This window comes from Tinamus guttatus, unplaced genomic scaffold (genome assembly GCF_059628265.1).
Source record: "Tinamus guttatus ecotype Peru unplaced genomic scaffold, ASM5962826v1 Tinamus_guttatus_pri_ptg000060l, whole genome shotgun sequence".
In the NCBI taxonomy this organism is placed as follows: Eukaryota; Metazoa; Chordata; class Aves; order Tinamiformes; family Tinamidae; genus Tinamus; species Tinamus guttatus.
In genome coordinates this window covers 4793189-4806311 of record NW_028288594.1, presented here as the reverse complement: position 1 = coordinate 4806311, position 13123 = coordinate 4793189, and the positions used below count along the sequence as shown (strand labels likewise).

The window sequence follows — 13123 nt, the reverse complement described above, 5'->3', positions numbered from 1 at the left end:
GCTAGGGCGGGGGGCAAGAAGGCAGCCCCAGATGGGAGCATGTGGGGGGTTTCCTCTGCCTCCCGCCCACCATTCGCATGGTAATGAGGACAAATTGATGCAGAGACATCTATTGTGGTGCCCCACCAGCCCGGCCCTTCTGCTGGCCACCCACCAGCAGCCCCATCCATCACCGCCCAGCCCCGGGGACGGGCAATGGGACAGGCCCTGGTGGGACATCCCCCGGCCACCTGCAGGACGTGGCTGCTTCAAGCAGACCCTAGTCCTGGGGAGGGGGAGTCTCCCCTGAGCCCTGCTCTGTCTGGGCATCATTTTGTCCTCACTACCCCATGATGGGGTTTGTGGGGCTATGGGGGAGCTAAGGGAGGCCAGAAGCTCTTCTGTGGGTCCCTCATTCCCCGTCACCAGTCCATAGCCAGGACACCTTTTTCCCTTCTTCCAGCTCAAAACAGCCCCCGGTGCCTCACAGCAACCTCCTAACAGGGCAAAGACCCATTGCCCCATGCTCAGTGACACCCCCAAAACTTAGACTTGGGAACGGGCGCCTCATGGCACTGCAGGACACCCGCAAAGGGCACAACTTCTCCCCACTACCCAGATGCTACATGGAGGGTCCTGGGGCTGGGATTTGGGGGGGGGGGGGCAGCAGCACTCTGCTCCCATCTGCAGCGCACAGCCCTGGCAGCTGGGGTGCCACTGAGCGGCAAGGGGACACGTCCCGAGCTGGCAGGATGCTGCATGGCCCTCGCATCCCTTCCTGACAGGAGCTTGTGCCTCGGGCTCTGCAGCAGCAGCAGCCTGATTGAAATTTCGCTCCGTAAAGCGCCTCTCCAAGGCCTGACCCCATGGTCCCCCCAGGGACCAATTTGTCCTTCCCGGTAATAAGAACCTAATTAAATTAGCCAAGCCGCCTCACAGAGCCCTTAAATTAGCCACAGTGACGAAGGCCCTTGCTGACAGCCTGCTGCTGGATTGCTCCACGTGTGCTGCGGGGTTTTGGGGAAGACCCTGGGATACTCCCTGACCCCTAGAAAGGTGACAGGGTGGCTGGTAATAGGGTGCAAAGAGGGCGCATGGCACAGGACACGCACAGAGCAGGGCTGCATGGGCGCTGGCAGAGGCCTCCCCCAGCAGCACAGGACACAGACAGGGAGATGGAGCGGAAGGGGTACAGGGCACAGGGCTGGCTTGGGATGGGAGATGGACCCAGCAGTGGCGCTGGAAACCCAGTATGTAGGGTCCATCCCAGCTGGGAGCACTGAGTCGGTGGCTGTTGAGGTGATGAAGAGTCCCTTAGTGGTAGATGGCACTGCAGTGGCCAAGCCTGCCCCTAGAGAGGAGCCTACGTCTGTGCCCATGGCTGGATCCTGGGGATCCCTCCACCCAAGTTTTGGTCCCCACCACAGCAGAGCTCAGAGCACTCACCTGGGAGAAGATAGATTTATTGGGCCGTGTCCCCGACCGGGAAAGATACATCCAGTGAAGAGACAAAAAATACACCTGTCCTCGGCCGCGCTCACACTCTCTCACCTCGCCTTGCGGACAACAATCACTGTAAAAACTGTGCTTTAAAATAATCTTTAAATAATTTCTGCTTTTCTTTCTTTCTTTTCTTTTTTTAAAAAAACAGTCCCCCTCCCCGCAACAGAGCAGCTCCCCCATCCCATCCACACCCCTCGCCCTGCGCGTGCCCACGGTGCCTCCTGGCTATGGTACATATAAAGAGCAGATAAATAAATAAAGACACGTGATGCTGCAGGCGGGATGCAGGTCACAGCCCACCCTGGTCCCCCACCTCTGCTAACGTGGAGCCAGGGCAGACTGAGGCTTAGCTAGGGTTTGCTGGGGGGCTAAGGGCTGGGGGGCTGAGGGCCCCAGCACCGGGTGAGCAGCATGAGTTACCCTGAGGGTTTGGGGACCGGGGCAGGGTAGGCTGGGTCAAGCAGGGCCCTGGTCCAGCGCCTGGGGCATTTCAATCAGCTTTGGAGTGCAAAGAGCACAGAATTGGGGCTGAGCCACCTCAAGGCTGGATGCTGCGAAGGCAGGGGAGGAAGCTTGTCCTCCCTGGCCACTTTTCCCTTGGGCAGGCAGAGCTTGGGTCACATTTTCCAGCCTTGCCACTCTGATTCCATGGGCACCACAGAGCCCCAGGCCTCATGCTGGAGTCATGAGGGTCCCCCAGCCCTGCCCATGCTGGGCACCCGGGCAGAACAGGGCTCTGCACCCACTCTCCAGGCTCGGCACCAGCATCACCCCCTCCAGCCGCCTTATCCGGGGCTGGGGAAGAGCATCGCACTCCACATCCCGCAGCTCCTCTCCCGAACCCTCGCGGCTGTGCAGACAACTGCACCCACGGGAGCTCCCTGAGGGCGCTGCCGACCGTGCTCCTGGGGCCCTCGGAGCGCAGCCGTCAGCTACGCCCGCACACGCACACGCTCCTCACGCACACGCACACTCACACCAATAGCAGCATGTGGATCCAGCTGGAGGCACCCCGGGGCCGGGAGCGCCCCGGCGCGGGGCGGGCAGAGCGGGCGGCTGCTCAGCCCCGCAGTGACCGCCCGGCGGCACCGGCAGCACCGCAGGCTCCCGCGGCGCCCAGCCTCAGCTCTCGGCCCGCGCCGTGCCCAGCGGGTGGAAGCTGTCCGGTGGCAGCAGCAGCCTGCCCACGCGGTAGAGCAACCCCGAGTACCAGTGCACGCCGTCCGCCTGGGCCCCCGGCCACCCCACCAGGCTGTGGTAGAGTCGGAGCGGCCAGAAGGCCATCTGTGCCAGCTGTTGCTCCTGCACCAGGGCGAAGCACGAGGCCACCACGTCGTCCACCACCAGCGTCCCGTGGCGCGTCAGCGGCGCGTACGCCCCCACTTCCGTCCGGCCGTGCACGGCCACCACCTCGGCGGGCTGCAAGCCGGCTGCCCCCGCGGCCACCAGCACAAAGTGTCCCGGGCGCACGCGGCTGGCGAAGGTGGCGCGGAAGCGGGCGGCGGGCGCCGTGCCGTTCTCAGCCACGAAGAGCAGGTGGGTGGGTGTCAGGGTGAGGCGCCGCGGCGGCTCCCGCGTCTCGATGACGTGGAAGGCGGTGACGGCGCGCGGCTGCTTGTCCAGGAAGGCCAGGAAGTCACTGTAGGTGGGCTGGCCCGCGCTGTCCATGGCCAGCACCCGCTGGCCCGGGCGCAGCGCCCACAGCGGCGTCCGGGCACCGTTCTCCAGCGTCGCCAGTGCCCGCCCTGGGAAGCAGCCACCCGTCTTGGCAGCAGCCGAGTGCTCTGCATCAGGAGAGAGAGGATAGGAGGGTTACTCGGCTGCAGGAGCCTGGCATCCGCACTGAGACGCACCGAGAGCCTGTGCTGCCAGGCTGTGTCCACCCCAGGCCGGACACGCAGGGAATAACCCTGTTCCAGCATCACCAACGCGCCCGGCTCTGCTGCACGCGCCACCAGTCCCCGAGTCAACACAGCCTCCCACAGCACTGCCAGCTGGTCTCTCCCTCCCAGTAGCTCCTGGCAGCACAGGGTGGCACTCCGCTGGGAGCACCGTGAGTGTCCTCCGCAGTGCCATGGGGAGGATGTTGCAAAGTGCGGCCGCAGGGAGCTCCCAGCACCCGTGTCCCCTCCACGCTGCTGCTGCCCCTGCTCCCCACTGCCTGCACATCTCGGCTCTCTCTGGACCGCTGCTGCTGGCCGAACCCCTCGCTGAGATGTGCTGCAGCCCGTGGCCATCACCAGGCACAAGCCACCAGCCCCTGGGGCAGGGCTTTGCCAGCAGTGGCCACCAGATGAAGCACCTGGGCACCCTGGCACTTGTCAGGTGGCCATGGGCACATCCTCGGCTCCCCTGAGCCTCAGCCTCCCCTGCCCAGGACCTATCCGCTGAGCTCCCCTTGCCTGCTGGGGCATCCCTGCTTGCCCAGGCTCCCTGCTCCTAGCCCTGCACGGCCCCAGCCCTTCCCGGGGCTCCTTGCCCAAATCCCCCACCCAAGTCACAGCCTCCCCCCGTGAGGACCCTCCTCAAGGCAGGTCTGTAGAGGAAGGGTCAGAGAATCGCTCTGCCCCCCATCCCACCCCAGTTTCGGGCAGAGCCATATCCCAGCCCCCGGCCCCATGAAAAGAAGCCTGCAGCTTCAGGACAGAATTGTTTTATTGCTCAGACGAGGTGCAACATCAGCCCCATCCCTGCCCTGGAGGACACGTCTCAAATCCTGCACCCACTTCCCTGGCGGAGGCAGAGCCATGGGGAAGGGCGGGCAGGAGGGTGAAAGGGGCACCCAGCAGGAGCAGGGGCAGTGGCATGAAGGGCTGCACGGGTGCGGGGTGACCCGAGGAGACACAATACATACAACAGGCCATGTGGCCATCTGTACAAAAATAAAAGCCATTTACTAAGAGGCAGGGGCAGCCCGGCTGCCCTCTGAACACAGCTCTGAGGGGGGCCTGGAGATGCATCCCACAGCCCCATCCAGCCTCTGCCACGGCTGTCATGGCCATAGGGATGGGAATGGGCTGCAGAGCTGTGGGGAAGCTGCTGCCAATGACCGAGCCCTGGACAGCACATGAAGCCCTCAGGGACCCTGTCTGCCGTGCGGGATGTGGCTGCTCTCTTCAGTGAGTCCGGGGAAGCCGCTCAGGATTGAAGAGCCTCGGTCCTTCTCCGGGGGCTCAGCCCCACTCCTCTGGCCGGCCCCAAGGCGCCGGGGTCTTGCTCCTTGCTTTGGGGCCTGACCCCACTCCTCTGGCCCTTGGCTTTGTCCCTCTTCTTCGGGGGCGCGTCGCTCCCTCTCCGCGGCGCGGTGGCCCCATGTCCATGGCGGGCCGGAGTTGTGCCCCTCCTGGCATCGGCACAGGGGAGCAGGTCAGCGCGGGGGCCCGGGCTGGCGTCTGGGGGCGTCAGGCCGCTGACTGCGGGCTATGGTGGTAGGACAGGCAGAGCACGGTGGGAGCGGAGCCGGGCACAGCGCAGAGCGCCAGGGCAAGAGACACGGGGCAGCACCGAGCCCAGGGCCACCTGGCTCTGCAGCAGCCCCGGCCTCCCCAGCCCAAGATGTATCTGCACAGCCCTGGCGGCACTAAGCAGCACAAGGAGCCCCCGCTGCGTGGGCTGGCGTGCGTGTGCGCACGCGTGTGCAGCCCTCTTGCCGGGTGTGCACGCACACGTGTCCTACACATGCAGGCACATTTGGGCGCGCAGCCGCAGCCCTCGTCGCATGCGCGCTCACCAACTGACTTGCCCTGGCGTGTGTCTGAGCGTGCACATCTGTGCAAAAGCGCTCCCGTCTCCCGGTGCACCTACGCGTGCCCGTGCACACGCGTGGCCCTCTCCTGGCATGTCCCCGCCTGTGCACACAGGTGTCCCTGCGCGTGCATGCGCCGTGCGTGTGCTGCCCTCTGCCGCACACGGCCAGCGTGGCCGCCCGGACGCCTGGGCCCTCGCCGCCGCATTTGCAGCGCAGAGGGGTCCATGCCCCGGGAGCTGTGCAGGGCCTTTGGTTAGGGCAGACGTTAGGGGACTGTCTGAGTTCGCAGCCAGGCACAGCGTCTGCTGGGGAGCTCCCTGGCACTGGCACCAGCAGCATGGTACCACAGAGCACGGCCACGGCTGAGAGCAGTGCTCCCAATCCCTGTGCCACAGCGGGGGACTCAATGGAACCGGCTCTCCTCACTCTAGCGCAGCCTCCGCAGCCCAGAGGCTCTTGCTGACCCCAGCTCCCCGCTCCAGCCCTGCTTCCCCAGCTCAGCTCCCTGTTGCAGGAGGTGCTGCTGGACAGAGAGCAGATGCTGGGGCTCTACCTTGGCCCTGCCTGTGCCCAGTGTACAGCACCCCTGCACCGCAGGACACCCCAGATCATCGGGGCTGGGCAGCAGGAGCTCAAGAGCAGCCCGTGGCAGAGGCGGGCAGGGCTGCACAGGGCTGCGGTGCACGCAGGAGACCAAGGGACTGCCAAGGCAGGGGCAGTGGAGACATATGGCCAGCGGAAAAGGGGGCATGGGGAAAGGAGGTGGCGTGGGAAAAGGAGTGAGGTAGAGAGGGTGGCTCCGGATATGGGTCTGTGCGAGAGGGCAGGAGAATGTGCCCCATGGCACTGCCAGTCCCAGCTGTATGAGTCACTGCCCACTGCGACTGCCTGGCCCAGATAGGGCAGCCAGGCTGCAAGGGCCAGCAGCACCGGGAGCGCTCCACGTGGCCCACCGGGCTCGCCGCGCCACGACCCCCAGCCCCCCGCCCTGCCTGCCGCCCCTCCTGCCCTTACCTGACTTGACGGAGCAGTGGATGTGCGCCTTGGACTCGTAGTAGACCCAGTCGAACCCTGCCTCCACGGCCAGGCGAGCCAGCATGCCGTACTTGTTCCGGTCCCGGTCCGAGGTTGTGATGTCCACGGCTCGGCCCTCATAATGCAGGGACTCCTCTGAGTGGTGCCCGTCCTCGTCCCAGCCCTCGGTCACCCGGAGCTTCACCCCTGGCCATTGGTTCATGACGGAGATGGCGAGGGAGTTCAAGCGGTCCTTGCAGCGCTGCAGGGCAGAGGGGCAGGGTCAGTAAATCTTTGGGGAATCAGGAGCAATTTTGCAGCCTGGCTGGCAGGTTGTACCCCACCATGCTTCCACAAAGCCAAGGAACAGGGAATGGTGTGAAGAGCAGTCAGCTAGACCTCCCACGGATGCAGGACTCCTGCCTTTCTCAGGTGCATCCTACCACCTCCGCTCAGTCACAGAGATCTGTCTGTCACTCCTGTCCTATCCTCAAGTCCTTCCACTAGGCCATCCCCCATCTTCTGGTCCTCAGACTCTTTGGGCACTGGCTCCACAGAGAAAGAGCCTGTGTTGCCCCAGATCCAAGGGTATGAATTGCTTAGACCATCCCATGCTCTCCAGATGCCCCACAGTGATGCCCAGCACTCCCATATTTACTCAGCATCTCCCAAGCACTTACGCCCCAATGACTTAACTGTCTCCTTCTCCATCTCTCCCCCACTTCCCAGCTCACAGAGGGGATCGTTAGGATGCACAGCCTCCTCCAGGACGGCCCGGGATGAAAAACCCTCTTGGCTCCCAGGACAACTAGTGCTAGTGCTAGTGTTAGTGCTGCCTGTGAGGCTTCAGCTCGCCTACGGGGCTGGCAGAAGCCAAGACCATGCTGCTGTCCCAGGTCCTCAACAGAGGGGTGCCTTGCACCCCATCTCCAGCCCCCTATGGCACCCCTACCCAACTCCCTGCAGAGCCGGGCACCCTGCTCTCAGGCACTGGGCTCTCTCCTAGCAGCCACTGAGCTGGCAGTGCTCACCAGCACTAGCGAAACAACCCCCCAGGCCTCAGCACACCCTTGCTAGTATCTCTCCTTGGCTGCTTCTGAGTCCACATGGGCACAGCACCTGGGCAGCCTCATAGTCCCAGCCGTTCTCTGCTCATGTGGGAAATGCCAAACCCTCTCTCGAGCCCCGTTGTGCTGGAGAAGGGTGCTATGGGACAAACACCCTCCACTTCTCCCACCCCTGTGTGCTGGTTCCTGTGGATGCCTCACTGCAAAACCAGGACTGAGGAATTCCAATAGGTCCCCAAAGCTCTTGGTGGCCAAAGAGGTCTCCTGGAGAAGCTGATTGCCCTGCTGGCTGCTGCAGCCTCCAGCACCGCAGCACCTGGGCCTGAACATCTGTGCGCGAGCTCTGCGCTCCTCCAAACCTCTCCCAGTGCTGCCAGCTCCCCTGAGCAGCAGCTCCAGCCACAGCTGCAGCCTAGGATGAGACCAAGCCTGGTTCAACCCCACAAAACCCTGTGCTTGGCTTGTGCTACTGTCTGCACCACCATTTCTTTTTCTCACCCCATCCCACCCCTCTAATGCAGAAGGGGTGGAGGGAAGGGAGAAAATGCCAGAAAAGCTTCTAGATCAGAGCATGCAAAGGGACAAGGACCGTGCAGCCTGGAAAGGAGATGGTAGGGGAAAAGGCACAGAAAGCTCTGCAAAATCACAGAGAGACACCAAGTACTCCTGGCCTTTCATGATGCCAGCACTGGGAAAGGTTAAATAAAGCCACTGGGATGCAGGCTAGGAACAAGCAGTGTGGAGGATGTTCCATGAGGTGAGTAGTGATGCTGTGGGACTCCCTGCCATGGGACGTCACACCAGCCAGCACCAAAAGTGGGACAGAGGGGACTGAGAAGCAGTCATGGAGAGCATGAGGCAGGGCCATAAAACCCAATAGCTGTAAAAAACCCTGGCTTAGAAATGCCTGGGTGCTGCTTAGAAAGGCTCTGCTTGCTGGGAGGCTCCTCTTCAAACACGTGGGCTCGTGCCCTGTCCCCAAGGACCTTCTCCTACCCCTGGGAGCCGGGTGCTGGCACCCTCAGCCCCCTGTTCTCCGGGAGCTCCACGGCACACGTAGCTCGGCCGGGGCCCTGGGAAGCGCAGTGCCAGGCAGGCCTTTGCCCTGCACGGGGCGGTGGAGCACCCCTGCCCTTGTCCCTCCCCAGCCACGGCTCCCTGGGTGCGGGGAGATAAGCCAGGAAGGTGTTGGATAAACAGTTCCTCGGGGAGGGCAGGAGGAGGGAGGGGAGCGACTTTTGTCCTCATGAAAACACCAGCGTGGTGCCACTTGGTACATGGCACAAGACGGCTCCCAAGGCCCTGTCCCCAACGAGAAGGGCAGCAAGTGGGGACAGGAGGCTAGGAGGGGGGTCCACTTGCAGGGCATGCAAGTAGCCCCATGGATGCCCCTTGGGTGCACGCACAGCCGCCTCCAGGACGGGACTCGGCGCTTTCCCTCCCTGCTCGCGAGAGAGCAGCCTGTTCTGGACCCTGCTCTGCCCTCACTGCCAAGCTGACACCCTCTGGGGCACTCTGCCTGGCACAGCCCCAGCCCAAGAGACTCCCAAGAGACTCTCATCCTTGTGTCTCCCTGCCAGGGCCACCTCTGGCCACCAGCCCAGGGAAGGGCCATGCTCTCCTAGCCAGATCCACCGCTGCTGCCGCAATGTCTCATGCCCAGGATGCGCCTCCCCTGGGGCAGCCCCCAGTGTCCCCTGCCCCTCTGGCCAGGAGACCCCCGGAGCTGCTTGCCACGGGGGATGGCGGGCGGGTGGCCCTGCCTGTGCCCTCGGTGGCCAGCAGGTGTCAGGGCGCGGGCGGGAAGCAGGCGGGCGGGCTGCATGCGGCTGTCCCCGTGCTCCCGGGCGCGCGGGGACAGCCCGTCCGCATCCCGCCAAGCCTGCCCGGGAGGCTCTCCAAGCATCTCCGGGGAGCAGGAGCGGGCAGCCTTCCTTCTTGGGATGAGCCCCCTCCTGCTGAGCTCAGTAGCTGACAGGGAAGATGAGGGAGTGACACCAGAGTCCTCTGCCCCAGGAGGCACTTGGGGCCCAGGGGAGCTATGGGGCTGGGGACAGGATGTCTGAGCTCAGTTCAGCTGCCTTGCGGCCGCTGTCACCTCAACACTGCTCCTGGGCTCGGCCAGGTGGAGAGCAAGGCTGAGCCCCGAGGCAGACACACCGCAGAGCTTGAGGAGAGGCGTGTGTGGGGTGACACGGTGAGAAGTGGGGGCACAGCCTGTCCCTGCAGTGTCACAGGTAGCCAGACCCCTGGACCTATCACATCATGCTGAGCTCAGTGGCTTTGCACTGTCCTGCTGCAGGACATGTCTCTCCCTCAGCCCATGCACAGCTAGCTGGGGACAGGAGCCTCCAGACCCTCCAGAGCAGCACGTAACGGCAGGGATGCTGGGTCTGAGTGGAGATGTGCTCCTGCTGATGGACATGACTCACACCATGCTCATGCCCAGGTAATGCTACAAGTGTGCCCAGATCCAAGACAGGACCCAGACCCCGTAGGGACCCTGGGGCCATTGCAGGGAGGTGCAGAGTTCGCTCAGGTGTGACCAGAGCCTCTGCACAGAGGCTGCTGGGTTTATGGGGGGGAATGTGCTTGGCCACAGCCGGGAGGCCCCCAGCATCTCCCACCCAGGTGAGGTCTCTCCTAACCTGGATCCCACCACCAGGATGTCGTGTCTCCACACCAGTTAGTCCTACGCTGGCTGCAAGGGGGGACAGCCGGGGGTAGGGAGGGGCTCAGGACTGGGACTCTGTGGGGGCAGGGGACTGGGGACATTCCTGGGCCAGGCTGCTGGGGAGAGGTGAGGCGGGCTCTGCCTCCAGCCTTATCTCAGCACCTCCGAGTGGGACCAGCGAGAGCAAACACACTGGAATTCTTGAGGAAGATGAAACGATAAAGGAAGGTGGGCAGAGAGTCGAACTCCCCCCCGCCCCAAGGTAGGAGGCATCTTCCGGCTGCATGGGACACCCAGACCCTTGGACTTGGGGAAAGAAAACAGGTTTGAAGTGAGTCAACGGCAGTAAAAGCTAGCACACTGGGGGAAGGGAGAGGCAGTTGGGTCAATGGCCTTTCCCAGCTTCTGGCTGCACACAGGCATGATGGAGCCAGAGCTCCCATGCCTTGGGACATCTCCCATAGCCAGGGGCCACTGGACAAGCCCAGGAGAACCTAGGAGAGTGTGAGAAACCCAAAATTATGCCAGGGAGCTTCCTGCAGCCCCTGCCCACAAGACTGTAGGACAAGAAGTGCGGGGCTAGCAGGTGGGATGCAGAGCCCTTCCTCTTCTGCGGTGCCACTGGGAACATCACCTGGGGAGGGCAGACAGTGGCAGCACTGTCAGGAGTAAACACAGGTAAGGAGCACTCCTGCTTCTAAGCAATGTGATGCCTGCACTTCCTCAGAGGGCAGACCAGCCGAGCTCACCACTACCTCATCATCCTTGGGCATGAGGCTGTTCCCCTGGGGATGCTGGCTCCAGCCCAGCCCTGGAGCCCTAGTGACCAGCAAGCAAAACCTGTGCAATGCTCTAAGGTCTGTGCTGCCTCGCAGGGGAACCTTGGAGCTGTCTGCAGCAGCCCCCAGCCTGAGCCTCATCCTGGGCCACGGACCCCTGTGCTCACGAAGCTGCCCCTGGGGCATGCGGGGTTACCAAGTTGTCAAGCCAGCACCTAAGCCACTTCCTGGCTTCTTCACGTTGTTACCAACATCTCAGCCAGAATCCACAGCCAGAGCCTCGCTCACCACCTCCAACCATGGCCATGCCACGCTCACCCACCTGCCAGCCCCAAAGCAGGAGGTGCGGCAGCAGCCAAGGCAGCCCCAGCTCCCCCTGCCTCCCCCAGGAGTTCCCTTGGGCTGTAACCAGTGTTGAGGCTGGTGGCCAGGTTTCTTAGCAAGGCCGTGTGGCTCCTTATCTGCATTCCTGAAACCCTCAGGCATTCTCCTGGCAATATTAAAACACAGAGTAACCTTCGTCCAGCATCACCACCCCCCCGCTGCCGTCCTCTGTCCCCCCTCCACCCCCCTTCCCGTGGGCCCAGGGCACTTGTAGGCTGCCTGCCACAGCTCTCCAGCAGTGGCAGGTTGTCTCCTTCCCCACACAGGACAAGCTGAAGACAGCCCCGTGCCGAGCACTCCTCACTGTCCCCCCTGGAGACACAAGGAAGAGGGGGCACCAAGGAATGACATGGGAAGGGTGGGACAGGAACAACTGTGCGCTCCTGGACTTTGCTTGCTGCACTGCCCGCTATCCCTCTGCACCAGCCTGCCAGGCCCTGCTGTGTCCCTTGTCCCCAGTGGGCACAGCTGCCTCCTGGCACCAGAGGACCAGGGCAGGATGGAGGCAGTGGGACAGCGAAGCGCCCAGTACAGCCGCGGGGGAAAGAGCTTTGCAGCGGCTGGCAGAGAGACACGAGGTGTCCCTGTGCGCGACCCCAGCTGGCCGGGCACCGCGGCGGCTCCGCAGCCCTCCGGGCGCCGGGGCCCCCACGCAGGTGCTCGGTGGCGGCAGGGACGAGTGGGGCAGCGGCGGGGCCGTACCTGGGTCATGAGGCGGTCGGCGCCCGTGTTCTCCTCGTCCTTGAAGATGATGTCGGGGTTGTAGTTGGGCGTGAGCTCCTTGAAGCGCTCCGAGTTGCGCGCGATCTTCCCCTCGTAGCGGCCGCTCGCCCCCAGCGTCTTCTCGGGCACGTTGGGGCTGAACTGCTTGTAGGCGAGCGGGATGAGCTTGCGGGGCGGGCGGCGGCGGCTGCCCACCACCCTGCCCGGCCCGCAGCCGCGCACGGCCGGCGCCAGCAGCAGCGCGCACCCGCTCAGCAGCAGCAGCAGCCGCGCCGGCTTCATGGCGCGCCCGGCGGCCCCGGGGCGGCCCCGGGGCGCCGGCGGCTCCGGGGGGCCCGCTACGCTCGGCCGCCGCTCCCGCCGCCCGCCCCCGGGCTCCCCATGCGGCGCGCGGCCGGCGGGCAGGTGCCGGTGCCGGCGCCGGTGGCGGGGCCGGTGGCGGGGCCGGGGCGCGGCGGGTGCCCGGCGCGGGTGCGCTCCGCCTGCCCGCTGCGCCGCGCCGGTGTCGGGCCGCTCTGAGCTGCCGTGCCCCGGCGGCGGCAATAAATAGCGAAGGGCCGTTTGTTTTGGCAGGCGAGCGGCCGGTTGCGGGGCGCGGGGCTCGGCGCTGCCGGAGCCCCCGCGGTTTGCGCCCTGGCGGTCAGCTCGGCGGGGCTGGAGCCGGAGCCGGAGCCGCCGCTGCCTCCGCTCCCCGGGCAGGAGTGAGAGGGGAAATTGAAGAGATCCGGGACCGGGAACCGCCAGGACCGCACCCTGCCCGTGTCCCAGCCTCCCAGCGCCCTCCCTCCCTCGCCTCCTCCCCGCGGAACCTGCCCCGGGCCGCCCGCAGCCTCCTCCCCCCGGCCGAGCCCCGCAGCCCACCCCGCCGGGCCGCCCTCCGCCACCTGCCCCCGAGGGCAGCCCCGGGGCTGCCCCGGGCCCGACGCCCCCCGGGGCACCCCGCGGGGGCTCCCCCGCGGCCGCCCGGGTGCAGAGTGGCACCCCTGGGGCTCGGGCCCCCGCCACGCCACCCGCTTGCCAGGGGCCCGGGCCTGCGGGCGGGGATCAAACAGAGCAGGGAGGCAGCTGGTTGAAATTTAACCACAATATTCTCGCTCCCCATTGTTTCCAGGGAGGCCCGATATTTCCACAACAGGATTATGGCATCTGATTAACTCGCTGAGACAACAATGAGGGGCTGGGATGGGCTTCCCCTTCTAGCTGCCAAAAGGGGAAAGTAAATATAACACCCTGATTTCAGGAGCAAGGGCAT

The 13123-nt window shown here is 64.6% G+C and overlaps 1 protein-coding gene across 1 annotated transcript; it reads right to left on the bottom strand.

Annotated features, from left to right (window-relative positions):
- Positions 1 to 2604: 2604 nt before the first annotated feature.
- IHH (Indian hedgehog signaling molecule) lies at positions 2605 to 12153 on the bottom strand. Its single transcript, XM_088540338.1, has 3 exons — positions 11851 to 12153; positions 6245 to 6506; positions 2605 to 3266 (listed from the first exon to the last, which is right to left on the bottom strand). The coding sequence occupies exons 1-3, from the start codon at positions 12151 to 12153 to the stop codon at positions 2605 to 2607; spliced, it is 1227 nt and encodes a 408-aa protein (XP_088396464.1).
- Positions 12154 to 13123: the final 970 nt, after the last annotated feature.

Bases quoted from the DNA above. Each gene is read 5' to 3' on its own strand.
- IHH (XM_088540338.1), bottom strand. From the start codon at position 12,153: ATGAAGCCGGCGCGGCTGCTGCTGCTGCTGAGCGGGTGCGCGCTGCTG. The intron at 6,507-11,850 runs GTACGGCCCCGC...TCTGCCCTGCAG, and splicing joins CCGACCGCCTCATGACCCAG to CGCTGCAAGGACCGCTTGAA. The intron at 3,267-6,244 runs GTAAGGGCAGGA...CTCCTGATGCAG, and splicing joins CCACTGCTCCGTCAAGTCAG to AGCACTCGGCTGCTGCCAAG.